The following is a 19,374-nucleotide window of genomic DNA, read 5'->3' as shown; positions in this document are numbered from 1 at the left end:
AACTGAATTGTGTTCACTAGGTGAAAAGGAAAAGTTATTAATTAGTTTAACTGAAAATATATATTTTCTTCTATCATCTAGTTCCATTTTTCGAATAAAATACTATATAATATTCGTGCATATGCTTCATTTAGCAAATTTTTTAATAGCTATTTACTGACTTTTTTTGAATTCAAGAATTATTTAATAAGTATCTGTACATTCATGGTTAAAAAGCACAGTTGACTCCGAATGCAAGAATAATAGTTGTTGTTCTTATCCTCATATATATAATAGCCAATGATCGAGTAATGCTCTTGACCTCATTAACTATGAAACTCGCTTCACGCCATGATAATTTGATAACATGTTTTGGTAATGTTTAAAATGCAGGGAAAGACTTTATTGTAACAAGGCTGAACTGGATCCAGTAACTTAACTGTTTTACTGGTGAGACTGTATCATTTCAGGGCACTAAAGAAACGAAAAAATGGTCAACAATGAACGTTATCTACTGAAATTTAGGGTTAATCCACTGGAGTTAGGGTTTAAAATGTCAACTATCAAAATGTCACCAAACAGGCAATTTCTTCGTTCAAATGTGGAATCAATTTTCATTCATCATATCTTGACGGGCGATTTTCTAGTTGTTATATAATTTCAAAATATCAATTTAAATCGTATCTAGATTTTTAATTTACAACTTTTCTTAGAGTTTTTACAAGAGATTTGTCTTTTTTTAAACCTTCAGATTATAACATCTGATGACTTAGAGCAATGTTTGCTAATTGAGTCTTCAAACTACCTATAAACCTTCTACATTTGTCACCGAAAGATGATTAGCTTTTTACACTATATCTAATTTTGGTGCTGCCGTATTATCACAAATAGGGCAAAGATTACCTCCTAAAGGATCGAAATCGGATGACTACCGCCAAATGTAGAAATTTAAAATTTTTATATTTCCATATTGTTAGTAAAATAACTAGGTTTAGAGTGTCAAATTTTGTTGAGTTGATTCATTACTGTTACTATCGTTCATTTCCCCTAGTTTTCCCCAGTTGTTGTTTTCATTGAAATTTTAAATTTAGAATGGAACATTTTGCACAGAAGTTGTTTTGAATCAGCTTAATGAACAGAACTACGGATTTGATTTAGTTTATTTGTTTTCCTGAAGAGGGGTAAAGACTATACATAAAAAATACTATGTATATACAATGTGTTCTTCAGTGCATTCATTCATTTTCCTAAGTTCTAAAAGTAATACTTCCTCTTATCACTCTTAAATGACACTGCATGCGAAACTCCTTAAATAGAAAATGTCCAAGAAAAATGTTTAGTATCTTTGATGGCCTAAAAAATAGTATTTATAAACAAATTATCATTCAAATTTTCTTCAAAATTTTGACAAAGAAATTTTATTGTTTATCTTAATTCATCGTAAATACCATAACTGATCCTTAGATATCTATTTTAGCAATACATCACAATAAAACTTATTAACGAGCAATGACACTTTCTATGTGTTTTAGTTGTTTGAACAGCTTTAATAATGTTTTCCTAAGCTTTTATATGAAAATACTGAAAAAAAAGATGAAGATTAGAAGTATCATTCCATTTCTTATCGCTGAATGAATTCTAAAAATTTAAATGAATTAAGAAACATTTCGAGCTTCTCTTTATTGAACCCTAGCGATATTTTCGTCCGTAGAAGCATTAAATGCAGTCCAAAATCCAATTCGAAACAGTCAGGAGTGGGGATTTATGGAGCATTTATTGAGTTAGACAGTTGATAATGTAGTTAAAATAAATATGAGCGTTTTTTTTTTTTTTGAAAGCAAATATGTTGTAAAGCTTTAATTATCATACTTATATTACACCATTAATTAATTAAGCTAATTATCATACTTATTAATTGTAGTTTTGATTGAAATAGTGTTAATTTATACAACTAACAGTAAATGCTTCTGATTTAGCATGCTTCCATTTTTAAAGTTCGTGCAACCTTGGACCCCCCCCCCCCCCCTTAACAAAATCCTAGTTACATGCCTGGCTCCAACAGAGGTGACGCAAATACCAACCAACCTACTTCTCTGATACCTACTGTACGTTCCTTTAAAAAGTTCAACAATTGTTCGTATACTTCTAAAAAGTCGTCCTAGTCACAATAGCGTCCTTACAACTCAACAGTTTCGTTTGAAGTGCCCTTTGACACCAGCTATCCTACTACTGATAAAAAAAAATAATTTTAGTGAAAACCGCAAACGAATCGACAAGTTTTTCCGTTTTTTATGATCATTTGAAATTTTGGACGCTAAACTTTAATGGCGCCTATCTCCTTCGGAAGACGTTTGGGACCCTTATTTTTACTATTATATTGTTTGTCCTGTGATATGTACTATTACACCTTAAAGTTTTGCACAAGAGTTCTGAAACACCCTGTAAAAAAAATCTGATTTATTCGGGGGACTGGGATTTTTACATTTTTCGAATTATTCTACGCATTTTAATTAAATTGTTTTTCTGCGCAGGGAGAAGTTGGAGTATGTTATAATTCTTATAGTATTGCGTTTTTTTTTTTTTTTTTTTTTTTTTTTTCATTCGGGGGGGGGAGGGGACGGGTGTGTGTGTTTTTTTTTTTTTTTTTGTAATTAAGTATATGTATTTTAATTAAATTCTGATTTCTTGAAAGGGGTGGAGACATTTACGTTTTTCAAATTACATTGCGCACTTAATTAAATTCCTTTCCTCGCTGGATTAGCGGGTCTTAAGTTTTGTTTTTATGGTAATGCTATTTAAATTAATTTATTTTTTTTCTTCTGGGAGGGCGGAGTGGAAAGGATATTTTTTCTTACTGTATTGGGTATCTCAATTAAGTTCTTTTTTTTTTTTTTTTCGTGGAGGGAGGAGTTTAGTTTTGTTCTATAATTGTAAAAAGTATTTTGATTAAGTTCTTTTATTTTGGAGGGAGGGATTCATTTTATTTAAATTCAATTCAATTTTCTTAGGGGGGACATTAGCATTTTTCGAAATGTATATTTGAAATTAATTCTTTTGCTGTAGCGAGGGTGGTGTGATTTAAAAGATATATACGTATCATACATTTAGTTGCATATAAAACAGCTAGCTATACAGGTGCGACGCGTGACGCAGATTGCGCTATTGAAATTTTTAGGGGGTTAGTTTCAGAGGATTTTGGTCTCTAGTAGGAGGGTTTGGTTTTTGGGGTGTTCTATTGCAGCTGGGAAGGGGGTGCAACCTCGCCCTGGGGGTAGGGGTAAGCTTGTATGAATCTTTATTAAAAGTTTGAAGAAAAACTTGTGGAAAATTGTAAAATTATCCAAGAGCAAGAGTGGAGCGCTGTGGAATTCCGTTAATTTGTATGAAGCAGTGTTTTCCGTAGTAAATGTCGTTGAAAAGGAAAAAAATAAATTAGATCTGACCAAAAAGCTTCATCAACTTCAAGAATCGTGTTCAAGTCGTAAAAATCCTTATATATTATTTCTGTAGCCTGTTTTTTGTTTCTACGCGAGATCTTCCTCAATTCTTGATCGATTTCTTTCATTTACACCTTATTTTAGAGCTTATCGTGAAGGCTACTGACAAAAAATAGACCCACGGTCTAAAAATTGTTTTTTCTGTCAAAAAACCCTGTTTTAAAGAACCAGAACGAGGTATTCATTTAAATTTATAACTTAAATTCGCACTATGACTGACCGAGCTGAATAGCTTGATCGGTAGAGCATTCGACTGGTAACCAGGAGAATGAGTGATCGGGCCCATGTCCGGACAATCTGCATCAAAAAATTAGAGAAATATCGAGCATTAGATGAACACTTTATAACGATGAATAACATATATGAGGGAATAGAATAAATGAGACGGAAACGCTCCTTGCTGTTACGAGAACTTGATGGAGTTAAATTGATTCTACACTAAAAGGCTTTTTTTTTTTTTTTTTGAAGCTTTGGCTCCGGTCAGAATATTAAAGCATAATGTATGCAAAAATATAAGTATCAGGTTTAACATTTCAGATTACAATGGAATTGCTTTTTGTTCAAAAAAAATAATAATAATAAATCGTATATTGAAATATAGATTCTTCTAATGAATTTTTGACTCTTTGTACAAATAATTAATATTATTACTACCTCAATTTGAAAGGTAAAATATGTATTATTTCTTCTTTTTGCCAAAAAATAAATAGCTTATCACATTTTTACTATATTCGAAAAACTACGCTTAAAAAAGAACTTCGTTCAAATTATTTTGTATTTTAACCGGGCTGTTAAATAATGAACACGTGCTGCCATCTAAGCCATAACGGTTCAAGCAGCCTGCGATAACAAATTGTAAAAATTTTCAAAAATAAAATCATTTCTCTTCATTATCTTATCTTATATGTTATTTCTGTGGATTATTTTTCTGTCAGTATGCGAGATCTTTCTTATCTCTTGAAGAAATTAACCCCTCATTTAAAAACTTATCAGGCCGGCAAATGACGAAAAATAGACTTACGGTCTAAAAATCAAGTTTTCCGAAACACTCCTTCCTGTCGCAAAACCTTGATGCAGCCTATAGTTCTTATGCATTTTTTTTAAACAAAGTTCTAATACAATTTTACATTTTTTTGTGTCGCTTTCGGCGAGAAAAAAAAATTGAATTAACCTGTGTGTGTGTGTAGTTTAAAAGTTTAAAGGCACTGGACTTAGTTGTTTGGTTAAATTTATAAGTTTTTTTCGGTAGAGCGTTCGGCTATAAACTATCTGAACTTTGAGCAAGCTCGGGCTGTCCGACATAATAACAAATTTACATTAATATTACGCATTACATGTACCAATAATATACAAAAAATAACACACGTAATAAAATAAATGCAGTGGGAATGCTACTTGGTGGTGTTTCGACTCCTTTATGCAGGCTACAGTTATCATTCAGATAAGTTGACTGTTAATCGAAGGATGTTCTTCCTTTTTTTAAAGCTTTGACTCCGTCCAGACCACTAAGCATAATGTAAGCATAAAAAAGTATTAGATTTACCTCAAGGGAATCTTTTTTGTGCAGAAAAACATTTTCATTGTATGCTGAAATGTAGATTTTTTCTAATAGCAGTGTTAGACCTTTTGTACAAATGAAAAAATACTACGCCAAATTGAAACTACGAGTTTCATCCAGTAAACCTTTAATTATTTATTCGAATACGATATAAAACATTAAAATTACTATCAACTTCATTAGTAAGAAATCATTTTCTACTCCTCTGCTTTCGGCTGAAAAAAAAAAAAAAAGTCTATGTTCGAAAAAATGCACTTAAAAAACGGACTCTGTTCGAATGGTTTTGGTTTTGAATTTTAAGTGTTCGATTAAAAGAAAAACATGTGCGGGCATTTAAGCTATAACGGTTAAAGCTGCCTGCTAGGGGAAAATGTTCAATATTCAAAAATAAAAACACTTATTTTCAATCGAATTTATTACTTCTCTAGAATGTTTGTTTCAATCGCTACATGAGATCTTCCTCATTCTTTATTCAAATTCCATGTTTTACGAACAATTTTAAGTCGTATCATGCTGACTAATGATAAAACATAGACGCATGATCTTACTTTTTTTCGGCTAAAAGATTTTTTGCTGTTTTTTATTACGCATTCCTTCAATGAATAGCATTCGAAAAGGAAGGCGCAATTGCTAGGTTTGTTGGAGTGTGGTGCTTTTAGTCAGAATGACGCCTGTTCGAATCCGTGCCAATAAATATCTCTTTAATGTCTTTTTTTTTCCGTCAGATGCTCACATGTGCATTACTTTATGTGCCACAACCTGTTTTTTCACATACACAATTACTGCTTTTTCACGAGTCACTCAGCCACACTTTTAAGGATATTTATGTTTGCATTGAAAATACGTACAACCAAAAGGTGAGCGATGATCAAATTATCACAACGTTGTATTTATCGAGGTTTTGTTATTGCTGTCTTCAAATTAAATGCCTTATCTTGTGCGTTTACTTTTTTCCGTTTGATTATTTCGGTCCTTCTTCATAATGTTCTTTCTTTGTATTTCTTAAAGAGCGAAATGACTTATGAAGCGATTCGAAGCATAGTGCGGAGTTCCGCACGGGTCGACTAGTAGCACATAAGAACTTCTTTAAGACTTGTGATAGAAGTACTTGTGAAAAGGTGTTTAAAATCAAAAGAGTACAGTCGTCTCCCGCTACAACGCGATCCGACTAACGCGAAATGGCTATAACGCGATTTTTTCCCCGGTAAAGAATTTTAGATCTAACGCGAATTCTCCGCCCGCAACACGAAAATTTTCCGAAGGGAATTGCGGTGTGTAAGTATCGGCTTAGTTATTGGATACTGAAAAAAAAAATTTTTCGGGAATGAGCATTCATCCCTTTGGCATCACTGAGAATGGAAGTTCCACACCATACTAATCTAAACATTGCTTATACAAATTACTACTCCTCATTTTGCATTTATTTTTTTCATTCTATATGGGGAAGTTGATGAAATATAATGACACCTATATATATAAGAGCGCTGTTTCATTTAAAGTTTGAAGATAGAATGAAAAAGAGAAAGATTCTGACAATTTAACAAAAGCTAAAGATTATGCGCTTGAACAATTATAAAATGCGTCAAAGGTAGCACGACAATTAGGTATGAGTGAATTTTCCGTATCTACAATTAAAAAGCAAGAAAAGGAAATCCGTAAAAGTTCACCGAGTAGTTTCTAAGCAAAATACAAAAATTATGAAAATGGAAGCTGCTCCTGTATTGTGAATTAAAGAAACCAGGAAGAATGGAAACGATATGAAAGAACTGGTGAAGCAACTGTATTGCGCATTTAAAATTATATAAGAATAACGGTTTGATCACGCAGCATAAATCATTACCATCTGCGCTTTTTTAACTGAGTAGGTTTGGTTTTAAAGACTAATTTCGCGTATTGTTAAATTAGTGTTTAATTCAGGATTCGGTGGGTTGTCAGTTACGTTATGTAGTTGTTTATAGGAGGCCCCGACTTCAAAAGGTTATTAAATATTAAGAGATCGTATATAATTAGTTAGGTATTTAAAATAATTCATCGTATAGTAATTTAAATCAGTGTTTATTTTATAATTCGGTGTTTAGTTTAGTTGATTTTTGTACTGGAATTGTAAAATAAATTTCACTTCTATGTATCGGTAGGAAATAGAATGTAAGTGTAATCAGTTATTTTTTGCTTTTTGGTTCCTGGGTATTTTTTGAAGGCGGTTTTTTTTTTTTAAATTTAAAAGTAATTTATTTTGAAATATAAATAAAAATTCAGTTTTTTATGTGAGAAACAGTGATGTATAGTTAAGATTTTTTTTCAACAGTTTGAGGTGGTGTTTACAAGTGTCTTTAATTGTATGGATATGTTTATAAAAGTTTTTACACATACATTTTTGCACAACGCGAAATTTCGACTTACATGAGGGGTCTTGGAACGCATCCCTCGAGTAATAACGACTCGACTGTATATAAATGCAATCAATTTATTTTCGTTTTATAGTTAAGAGATTTTTATTGTATTTAATATTGCACGTGTGGTTATGTTGCAGAATATTATTGAAATTAAATTTAACATAATTACTAAAAATGCTGCCACGAGAATGCATATAAGAATTTGCGCCGCAAATAATATACCGGAATTTCAAAGGGTTTTTGAAAAATTTAGAATGAATTCTCATTACTCAGAGGATCATTTTTCTCAATAAAAAAAGTCAAAGTTAAAAATTGTAAGATCGCTTTCCCGTAAATCACAATTTTCTTTCAAAGAAAAAAAGTTGTGATTTTTTTTTTTTTTTTTTTTTGTCGAACACGTCTGCTTATTTCAATAGCTGGGAGTTGTGTTTCTTTAATACACGTTGGGTTATCTTCTGAGATTACATTATTGGATTCTCTTTTTGTTTGTTTTCGACAGGTGGATTCTCAAGGAAGTTTTCATGAAATTCACATGCATCTATTTGCTACTCTAAAACAATTGTTTGACTCATGCTAAAATGCGTTTTGAATAAGAATTTGAGGATTTTTCTGCAAAACGTAACTCTACCGTAAGTAATACCTTTGATATTTTTCCCCCGCTAACTATAGCTTTAACTTTCCTATTGACTTTCATGTAGAGAAATTATATTCAGGTAGATGTTTTAAAGGTTATAAAAAGCATAAGCGTAGCATCGGAGGGGGGCACGTGCCCCCTTCCCCCAATTTGCTTGACATTTAACCTTTGACTCCAGAATTTTTAAGAAATTAGAACAAAAATCAAGAAGAATATTACCTGCTGTTACTTTCATATATTTTATAGTGTTATGAATTGCTAGGAATGGCCTGCATCTGAGCTCTACAGGTGTTAAAATGGTTAGATGTTTGGTTTTAGGGGCTTCAGAGTCAAAAAACTAAGTTTGAAGGGGGGGGGGCATGATTCAAGGATCAGGTATCGAAAGGGTGATAATTATTTGAGTATTACTAGAAATAAAAATAGGGTGTCAAATTAGAGTACTAATTTTAACAATTGTGATTTAAGAATTTTCTGGGTATTACATAAAATTAGTTGGGGTATACCAATGCTCGCAGTATTAGGAACAAGATGGAAGAATTGAAAAACATAATTATAGATGAGAAGTTGGATGTAATGCATTGGAATTACCGAGACATGAGCTACCGAATATGATGCAGACAGGGCCGCCAACAGGATTTATGGGCCCCTATGCAACTTTCTTCAGGGCCCCTAACTTTTTACTAAATTTTTAACCTCCTATTTTTAGGCACCGTTTTCACATATTTAAAATTTATTTGCGATTTTTTACCTTTTTAGAGGAGGAGGGATATCAGGAGAGTGATGCAGGGATCTCCTTTGGGTTGAGGGTGGAATATCTCCAACTTTAGGGGGTCCGGGGGTTTCTCCCCCCGGCAAATTTTTTGAAAAAAACACTAAAAATTTCTGCATTTTGAGGCCTATAATAGGAACTACAAAAACATGAGGAAAGAAAAAAGGAAAACAAAAAATTTCTTAAACGTTACTCTTTTGCAAACTAAGACAATACAAAACACAAACTGCTCGTGGTTCGACATATCGTTGATATTAATCGACAGAGAGGAAGAGCGACGAGGGAGAAACGATGACGCATTGTCACTTGCTCACATCGACTATCGGTATAATTAGTTTTCTATCATCTCTTATCAACTCACCAACAAACGGAACACTGAATTAACTGAAAAACGATCAAGATTAAAATATGCTTTAAAAGAAATGGTGGAAATAACAGCCTAACCATTTGGACAAATCATATTTTATACAACTGATGGGAAATAAAATTGAAGCACTTTTCAAGCAGTATCAGAAACTTTTTAAATTATTTTCAAGGCCTCTAGAACAATTAAAATTATTCAAAGCAGTTCATTTGTACTTTCCAATCAGTGACATTTTAATACTTGATTTTATAAATGATCGAGCCTGATCACTTTCACTGAATTCACAACGATTGAAAAGTAAATCTTAACTATTAATCTTAACTCTAGGAGAAAAACTTCCTTCAAACTAAATAGTTTTTTTAAAGGGGGGGGGGGATTTATCTTTATCTTAGGCCCGCTTCGCGGGCCCCTCAATCTTTCACGGGCCCCTGTGCAATGCATAGGCTTGCCCCCCCCCTCTCGACGGCCCTGGATGCAGATTTATTATGTATTGCTGGGTATAATTTGTTTATACGAGGCGTATTTTTAAAGTAAGTTCCGTTTTGACATAAAAAAAGAACGAGTACAGATAGAGCAAAGAAATTTATTGCACAAAAATCTACCATCCTTACGCTATTTTTTGACATTGCTTCCGTGATTTTCCAAACATTTGTCATAGCGTGGTACAGGTTTTTGTATACCTATTCATAGAGAATTGCCGCCTGTGTAGTCAGCCATGGGATAACATGTTCTCTGAGCTCATTATTGCTGTTGTGCCACAGACCACCTTGGAAAGACTTTAGATGCCGAAACAAATGAAAGATGCTGCGAGCGAGGTGAGGGCAGACCAGAGGATGTTCGAAAACGCCCCAGCCAAAGCCCTGTAAGAGTCCTCATGGTTGACTAAACGGGCGGTAACTTTGTACGAATGGGTATACAAAAACCTGTACCACGCTATGACAAATGCTTGGAAAATCACGGGAGCAATGTCGAAAAATAGCGTAAGGATGGTAGATTTTTGTGCACTAAATTACTTAGCTCTATCTGTACTCGTTCCTTTTTTATATAAAAACGGAACTTACTTTAAAAACACGCCTCGTACAAGATACAGCGCGTAAAAACGATGGTGGAGTTTTATTACACTTTAGAGAAACTTTCATTTGCAATAAATTGGTCACAAACGATAACCTAATGATACTGATATAGTTTGGCTGGAGTTGGTGAGCCAAACACTGCGGTTGGGAAACATTTATAGGTCACCTAATTTACACTAGGGATAAGATGAAGAGATGTATCGTATTATTAGTGATCTGTCCAGTAAGGGATCCGTCATCATAATGGGGGATCATCACCTGGCATTGATTGGACTAATTTTTGCCCCAGTAATCGTAGGGAAGAGAAATTTTTGAAAGTATTTGTGTGGTGACTGTTTTTTAGATCAAGTTGTAACTCAGGAAACTCAATGCAATTTTGGATCTAGTTTTCTGAGACGTAGGAAATTATGCTCAGGGATTGTGTGTAGGGTATGATATTGGATATAGTGCGGTCACAACAATATTAGGTTCTGGATTAAATTTAATATGTGCAGAGATGAAAATTTCAGGTTTGTGCTCAGTTTCAGAAATACTGATTTTGTTGCATTTAGGCAGAACTTGAATGAGGTATTTTCGTCAGGTATTGAAAATAGCGATATAGATCTGCAGTGGATGGAATTTAAGGAAAAACTAGCAAAAACGGTTGGGGATTTGAGGGTAAAAGGTTTTAATGCTAAAATTTGGCCCATGTAGTTCTCCGGGGAGATTAAAGAAGCTCTAAATTATAAGCAAGCCGCCTTTCATCTGTTTAAAGAAGCTGGTCATCGGAGTGCTGTAGGCAAGGCGTAATTTTAAGTATTCGGTACGGATTCAGAAAAAGGAATTGGAGCAAAGACTAGCAGATCACATTGACAGGAATCCTAAGAGGTTTTCGCTGATGCAAATTTTGAGAAAGCTCGAAATAGTCAAATTGGGCCACTGGTCGCCGAGCATGGAAATTTAACTCAAAACGAAAGGTACTTTAACGTTCTAAATAACTTTTTTTCCCAGTGTTTTTAACGATACCCGTATCTCAACAGTCGACATAAGCAGCAAGAAGGACACAAGCTATTATACAGCTTGAAGATTTTGTGTTTTCCAGGGAGGACGTGTCATTTGAAAAATATTAAAGCAACTAATGCTCCGGGACTTGACAATATTTATCTAAAAATTTTAGCTGCATGTGCTGAGGAATTAGTGGATGCTATTTTAAATATTTTCAATGCTTCTTCCAACTCAGGGACAATGCCAGAGGACTGGAAGCTTGCTAACATAACGCCGCTCTTCAAGAAAGGGTCTAAATTTAATGCAGGGAATCAGATCGGTAAGTGTGACTTCAGTAGTTTGTAACATTTTTGAAACTTTGATCAAATCAAGATTTTAATTTTCTTAGAGACTAATAGTATGTTTACTAGTTTGAAGTATATTTTACGAAAAGTAAATTGTGTGCTACTAATTTATTGCATTTCTATGACAAGGTTACTATGGCTTTAGATACCAAAAGGTGTGTAGATGTTGTTTATATTGATTTACAAAAAGCTTTCGATAAGACACCGCATGTTGCTCTTCTCAACAAACTAGCAGATATAGGAATAGGAGGGAAATTTTTACTTTGGGTTAGAAATTGGTTGACTGGAAGGAAACGGAGAGTAGTTGTAAGGGGGAATCTTTATAATTATTTTTCCTGCGAAATTAAGTAGAACTTCTAGAAACTTCCATTAAATTACCAATTATTGGTGAATCTTCCTGTGCAATTAGGGAAATTAAAAATATTGTTTATATATATATATATAACCTACTAGCAAAATTTCTTGCATCAACCTTGACAGCTCTTGATATTATACTGACGGCGTCAATATTGACGTGTTTCATACTGCATAAAGCTTGCATAAAGATTAAAAAGCATTATTACAATAACAACACGTATGCAACATTGCATTCATCTTAAAATATCAATATTGATATTACCTTACAATAACAACATTGCATACATCTTGACGCCGTCAAGATGATATTGATTTCATGCTGTCGCCGTCAAGGTAATTAGTACACAATTGGACCTTCGTTGATACTTGCGCATGCGCACAGTTCTTTCTACCCACCTTGATTCGCAGCAGGTACAGCTTCTTCCTTGGCCTGCATATTCCCTGCATTTCAAAGTGAAGTGGTTGTTTGGTGAGCAAAAAGCTTCCCGCCAAACAAGATAAACAATTTAAAAGATCTATCCATATTTCTGAGGAGTTGAAGGTGGGAGGAGGTTCTAATGGAAGTAGCTGTGATGAAAAAGGAGAAGAGGGAGGATGATAGTTTGGCAGATACTTGGCGGGCAAACTAGATATCATAACTTTTTATGGTTGAGGGTTTTTGGGTTTAGGATGCAGGTTTTCTTTTTTTGTGCGGAAAAGTTAAAGGTTTTCTTGGCGGGGAAATTTTTACAATAGGGTTGTTTTTGATGAGATTGAGGTATACGGGCAGTACCAGAAACAAGAACTTACTACAGAATTTTAACAAACAAAAAACAATTGTGTCCAATCACAGTTACACAGCACAGTTATTGTCTGTAGTCTTACCAACGACTTATTCAGGTTTATTAGCAGGTGTGCGTTCTTTCTTTTTTCTTTTTTTTTTTTTTTTTGAGGGGGAGAGAGAGAGAGAAATAAAGTCTCTTTATTCTGCTAGTCTCAGTCTCATTCAGTTAGTCTCTTCATACAGTTCATAGTATCTGCGTACCAGTTTGCAGTGAAGATTTTTTTTACTCATAATATTTCGCATTTTAGCAGTCTAAAAGTTTGCAGTAAGGAAGGAGGAAGTAGACAACCAGAGTTGTTAAGGAGTTGCTAGAGTTCCCATTGCACAGGTATAAGATGGTAGGTGCGGGGGACTTTGAGGTGTCATGTCATATATACAGGTAGTTATCAAAATAATGGAAACACTCTGTGACAAGTGTGTTTGGAATCGCTACTCTGCCATAAATGTTCTGTTGATAAAGGTGCCTTATGTCTCTAATCACTCACACTGGTGAATCCAGATGATGATTGAGTTCTCTGGTCATTTTTGCTGATATTGTGTGTGTGTGTTCGCTTTTTAGGCATTACAATCCTCTTCATTACCGTCGGTTCCTTTTACTAAGCTCCTCTTTGAGTCCACTATTTTGCTTTGCCGAGCTTGTCTAATCGCGTTGCGTGTATACTGTCATGACTTTAGATACTGTACCTCCAGAAACACCAAAAAGTTGAGATGTTTCAGTTACACTTGCTTCAGCTAGACGTGCTCCAAATTTGGCCTCTTTTAAAATTTGAGAGGTACGATATTTCACGCGCTTGAAAAAAATTCAAGACCTCCAGAACTTCAGTTAATCCACCATATAGTACCAGAATATGTACATTGCTATTTATATTTAAAAAAAAAAAAACAGATATCTGGTTTTATTCTTTATATTACGTACGAAGCACATTCAAAAATGTCACTTTTATTCACAGGTGTTTCCATTATTCTGATAACTACCTGTATATATATATATATATATATATATATATATATATATATATATATATATATATATATATATATATATATATATATATATATATATGTAAGAACCGCCGCTCGGTTCTTATCACAAATCTTGATTTTCGCAAGTTGCAGTGTTGTACCGTGATAATCTACCACGTAGGAAGAGGACAAAGCTACATTCAGAATATCTTTATTTTTACATAGAACATACCAGCAGGAACTTCTCTTAACTAACCAACTTGTTTTAGACCATGAGCCACCAATATGAAACCATTCCCCCCCCCCCCCGGTGGGAATTTATGACTTATACTTTTTTTTTTGTTGGTATTACCTACCAGATTAAGAATTCAGTTGTTTGCCCTTTTTAAATTACAGCATATTCCGGAAAATAAAGAAAATTGAAGGGAAAAATAACGAAAGTCAAAAAAGTTTAATTTTTTGTTCATTTAATTATTTTAAACTATAAAAAGATGCAATAATTACAATATTTTTGTACATTTATTCAGAATGACTCATAAATGACTCTTAAATGAAAAAAAAAAAAAAAAAAACATACCTAGATCTACTAGCAGCATAATTATAACATTATAGTATGATTTGTAATTAACTGGTATTTTCTTCATCCTCATATATTATGTCGTCTAAGTTTAGTACTTCTGCTTCATCTTCATCTTCAAATTCGTTTGGTTCAAAGCCCTCTGGAACGTCAAGCAGTTCGGGTGGCAACGGATCTCCTTTAATCCAGTCAAACTTCAGTTCACCATTCTTCAACTTCCATCCATGTCCCACTGGAGTTGGGATGGAGGGTTTAGCTACATGTGCGTTATTCCATATGTAACATTGGTAGTTGACACGTTTTATGTGGTTTTCTAATGAAGTTTTGCATGGAGGCAGTAGACTTAAATCCACACCTTGATTGTTGGACAGAGGAAATGCAGTTCTCGGAGAAAACTTTTGTGCGAATAAATCAAACCGCAGTTTGTTTATATTTGTATATTCCTTACTGCTGTACAAACAACAAACAAATTCCTCCAACCCTGTCAGTAACGTGTCTGTAATTGTCGGTGATGCTCCTACTGATGTAAGAATAGGTACAAACTTCGAAAACTTTTCCAATTTCGATTTCACAGACAACTTTCCGTGACGAACAGAGGAACTAGTGGTGTCGCAACCGGACAGGGCATGCACATTCAACATAGCGTGGCTCATTTCTGCACCTAAGTTATGAGAAATGGCGGTGACATTAATAACCCTTCGTTTGTTACCTGTTCCTGTATCAAAGAAAACTATGTTTTCAATGTTGCTGGCATATCTTACCAACAGCATAAAAACATCTGTATCCGGGGATCTAACTCTGATGGGTGAGTTGTCTTGACAAGACTGTGAAGCTTGGATGCAGTGTAGTATTATTTTGGTATCCGCTTCCTCTTGTGAAGAGCATAAGTCTTCTTGTGTACTATATTTGATGGTAAACCCATCTTCGCTAGTAAACCAAGTGCACTTATCACCATGTGATAAATAAAGATTTCTCCCATGTAATATGTGGGCATGTTTGTCCTGAACCCATTCACTATGAAGTAGGTTGATCAGTTGCTCTTTATTTTTGCCATTAGCAAGGAATTTTTTCCAATCCCGTGGAATCTTAGTTTTGGGTCCTCTTATTAAAAAAGTATCTTCACAACCCCTTCTTTGTCTTTCAATGTTTTTAATAGAAACATCTTGGTAAGTATCTGTTACAAAATCTATCCTGCTGCACTTGGAGAAGCGGCTCAAGACAGTCTCTGCAATTTCACCAAAGGTTTCTGGAATATTAGTGAGGGCCTGAAAGTAAGCCATGGTGTCTATCACATATATACATTCTTCAATCTTAGGAGATTCGTCGACTATACCCTTGACCTCCAAAGCGTGGAGTAGTTTGGACTTTTCAGTTTTTCTTGGACATCCATCAGCAGTGGCTAATGCCCACGGTACTGGACCTAATGGGTATGACATCAGCTTATCCAGGTTAATTTCACGTTCTTGTGGCAAAAGTAAAACTCGAGCAAAAATATTCCTTTCTGCTCTTATCTCTACTAATCTGTTTTGTGCAGTAGTAACAGTGATCGTTTCTTGAATACTTTTGAAAGTTTGATGCTTTTGTCTCTTAAGTGGTACATGAAATTTTTTATTCTTTACAATAAATCTGTCATGTATAAAACTTTTGTTGGAAGCTTTCCCTAGATTATCAACGTTGAGCAAATTTTCTTCTACCGAATCGGGGACAGGTCTTCCAGATGATAAACAGAACAGCTTATCGTGGTTTTCAACTTCAAATGGATTAACGTATTGTTCAAAAGCGTCAAGTATTTTCGAAATACTTTTGTCACTTCGTTTCATTTCATTTGATTGCATGTCATGGTGAGAGTAATCTGATGACTGAGGCATACCTGCATTTTCAAGTGCTAACTCTACATACTTAGCACGTTCATGTCTTGTAATGCACCATCGTGCATATGCTCAGAAATTTCGGCTAAATCCTATTCGGAACTCCAGCGCTCGAATACGCTACCTTGCGGTGATTTATAAAACTGCGAATGCAACTAAAACATTGCCACGTTGCGCTCTACGTGTATCTGTTGACGTAAACGCGGTCAGTTTGTTCTGAGTAACGCATTCAACATGTCTAAGAACGCCTTCAACAACAGAAATTAATTCGTCCCTTAGTAGTATTCTCGAGCTTCTCAAAATAATGTTAGTTTTCCTTATTTCTTTCAAAAAAGTATTAAATGGTGGAAGCGTAAACAAGAAAACTCTGGATTAACAAAATTGGATAACGTTATACCAGGTAAAATTTTTTATTGTTTTGTATGAACTTGTAAGAATATGAGTTTTTTTTAATCTTAAATTAATTTAACTAATCATATTTTACAGCAGCATTTAGTTGGAATGGACAGTATGCAAAATATTTTCTTGAATTTATTATCGTAGAACAAAATGAAAAATGTTTAACCGAGAAAGAATTTACTTTATTCCTTTTATTCTCAGCTGAAAGGTTTCGCCAAATTTGTTTAGGGTTATAGTTTTGGAATTGTGCGAGCAAAGTAGCCTTCGCGAGATTTCGCATTTTTAGTTAAACCATTTTTAATTTTTATCATGAGTGGAATAAAATGATAGTAAGATTACAGAATTCGATAAGTAAAAAGAAATAATGGTCAATCAACTGAAAAGAAAACTACCACCATATATAAACTGTGAGTACACATTTTATTTTATTTTGTTCTGAGTGAATTTGAATAAATATCAGTTTTTCAATTCGATGAAGAAAAAAAAACGAACTTAACAACATTGACTGGACACTTTTCCTTAACCTAATTCGGAACTCCAGCGCTCGAATACGCTACCTTGCGGTGATTTACAAAACTGCAAATGAAACTAAAACATTGCCACGTTGCGTTCCACGTGTGTCTGTTGACGTAAACACAGGCAGTTTGTTCTGAGTATTTATTAACGCAATCGATGTGTCTTAGTTTGCTTTCAGCTACAGAAATTAATTCATCCCTTCGTAGTATTCTCGAGCTTCTCAAAATAATGTTAGTTTTCATTATTTCCTTAATAATTGGTGAAAGCGAAAATTCTGGATTAACAAACTTGGATAACGTTATACAAGGTAAAAAATTTTATTGTTTTGTATGAATTTGTAAGAATATGGGTTTTTTTTTAATCTTAAATTAATGAAACTTACCATATTTTACAGCAGCATTTAGTTGGAATGGACAGTATGCAAAATATTTTCTTGAATATATTATCGTAGAACAAAATGAAAAATGTTTCACCGAGAAAGAATTTACTTTATTCCTTTTATTCTCAGCTGAAAGGTTTCGCCAAATTTGTTTAGGGTTATAGTCTTAGTATAGTGCGAGGAAAGTAGCCTTGGCGAGATTTCGCGTTTTTAGTTAAACCATTTTTAATTTTTATCATGAGTGGAATAAAATGGTAGTAAGATTACAGAATTCGATAAGTGAAAAGAAATAATGGTCAATCAACTGAAAAGAAAACTACCACCATATATCCGTGAGAATTTTGTTGATGATTTGCATAACATGACACAATTAAATCGTAACTCCGAAATTAGAAGAATCGAAACAGAAAATTTTTAAATTAACCGATTCGGGAATTCGAGAGAAATAACTCGGCTACAAATGGAAAACAATAAGCGCTAGCCAAGCAAGGCAAAAAAGTATCATCATCTTTCGATAACAATTTGTAATGTCATATTGAATTTTCTAGCATTAATTGTTATTCTTGTCAGGCCACAATTATTATTTAGTTATATCAAGAATTGATAAATATCGAATTCAACATCGTGGAAATAGCTGCTTAGAACTACGAACTACGTAGTTTGCATTAATCTTTGACGTTTAGTAATGCTTCTTGAATTCTCATTTCTTTCTACGTGGGCCAGAATGTCCACAAGACTTTGAAAATTAATTTAAAAAGAATAAAGCGAAAAAATCATACGTACGAACAAAAATCACAACACTTTTAGCATTTTCTTCGTTACCATGTACGTTTGTTTTGGTTTTTAAGTCCGCCATTAGACAGTGACTGCAGTGCCCCCTATAGTTCGTTGGAGTTGCGAATTCCGCATAAATGATTTAAATAACCTTTGTTACTACAGTATCCTACTGAAATAGACAGTATGCAAATAAATTTTCTTGAAAATATTTATCGCAGAACAGATTGAAAAATCCAGAAAGAACGTTAAGAATTTGAACAATAAAAAATAAAAGTTCGCCAAAAATCTGTTTATAGGGTTATGGCTTTAAAATTGTGTGAAAGAATAATGTATCTTGACAAGATTTCACATATCAGGTAAATCATTTCCATGACGAATGAATTAAATGCATGATTTCTTTGGATATCCAATCATATAGTCATAGAAATAAATTATCTAGTGTTAAACGTTACTCTTGACAGTCTGCCACGTATGTGCACTATGTGACAAAAATGTCAACAAATGCCGGAAATGTCACGAAACTGAACTGAATATGTACTAATGTATAGAAAAAACGGTACAAAATGAAAATGCCGTTCGAAGCGAACCAAAAATTTATGAATTCCGAATTCAACATCGTGAAAATGGCTGCTTCAGAACAACTTACTGTGTGTTCTGCATTAATTGTTTACTTTCGTAATACTTTTTGGTTTCTAATCTCTTTCTATATGGGTCAGAATAACCAAAAGACTTTGAAAAATCTTTTCAAATGAATAAAGCGAAAAAATCATACATAACAACAAAAATCACAACACTTTTAGCATTTTCTTCGTTACCACATGCGTTTGTTTTAGTTTTTAATTCCGCCATTAAACAGTGACTGCAGTGCCCCCTATAGTTCGTTGGAGTTGCGAATTATTCCGCCAGTACATTTGGCATGTCTATTGGATAAATTCATATGACGTCAGAAAGTCACGTGATCCTTTGACTGTGACGTCACGATAACGAATGTGAGGGGATATTTATTTAGCTTTGTTTCGTTTTTCGTTGGATTCGTTTATTGTTCGTGTTGGTTTGTGTTTATGTTTTTTTTTACTCCCTTTCCTTATCGGATCTAGAAAAAAAAATAATATCGGACTAA

The 19,374-nt window shown here is 33.9% G+C and overlaps 1 protein-coding gene across 1 annotated transcript in view; it reads left to right on the top strand.

Annotated features, from left to right (window-relative positions):
* The window catches only part of LOC129231755 (centromere protein V-like), a 33,082-nt gene that overhangs the window by 1,120 nt on the left and 12,588 nt on the right, over positions 1-19,374 (top strand). The window contains exons 2-3 of the mRNA XM_054866120.1: positions 7,927-8,056; positions 11,487-11,570. Of these exons, the coding sequence (XP_054722095.1) occupies positions 11,553-11,570 (18 nt within the window). The 5' untranslated portion in view covers positions 7,927-8,056; positions 11,487-11,552. The remainder of the gene's footprint in view (positions 1-7,926; positions 8,057-11,486; positions 11,571-19,374) is intronic.

The sequence above is a fragment of the Uloborus diversus genome, chromosome 10, assembly GCF_026930045.1.
Source record: "Uloborus diversus isolate 005 chromosome 10, Udiv.v.3.1, whole genome shotgun sequence".
In the NCBI taxonomy this organism is placed as follows: Eukaryota; Metazoa; Arthropoda; class Arachnida; order Araneae; family Uloboridae; genus Uloborus; species Uloborus diversus.
The sequence above is the reverse complement of the archived record's forward strand: the minus strand, read 5'-3'. Positions and strand labels throughout refer to the sequence as shown.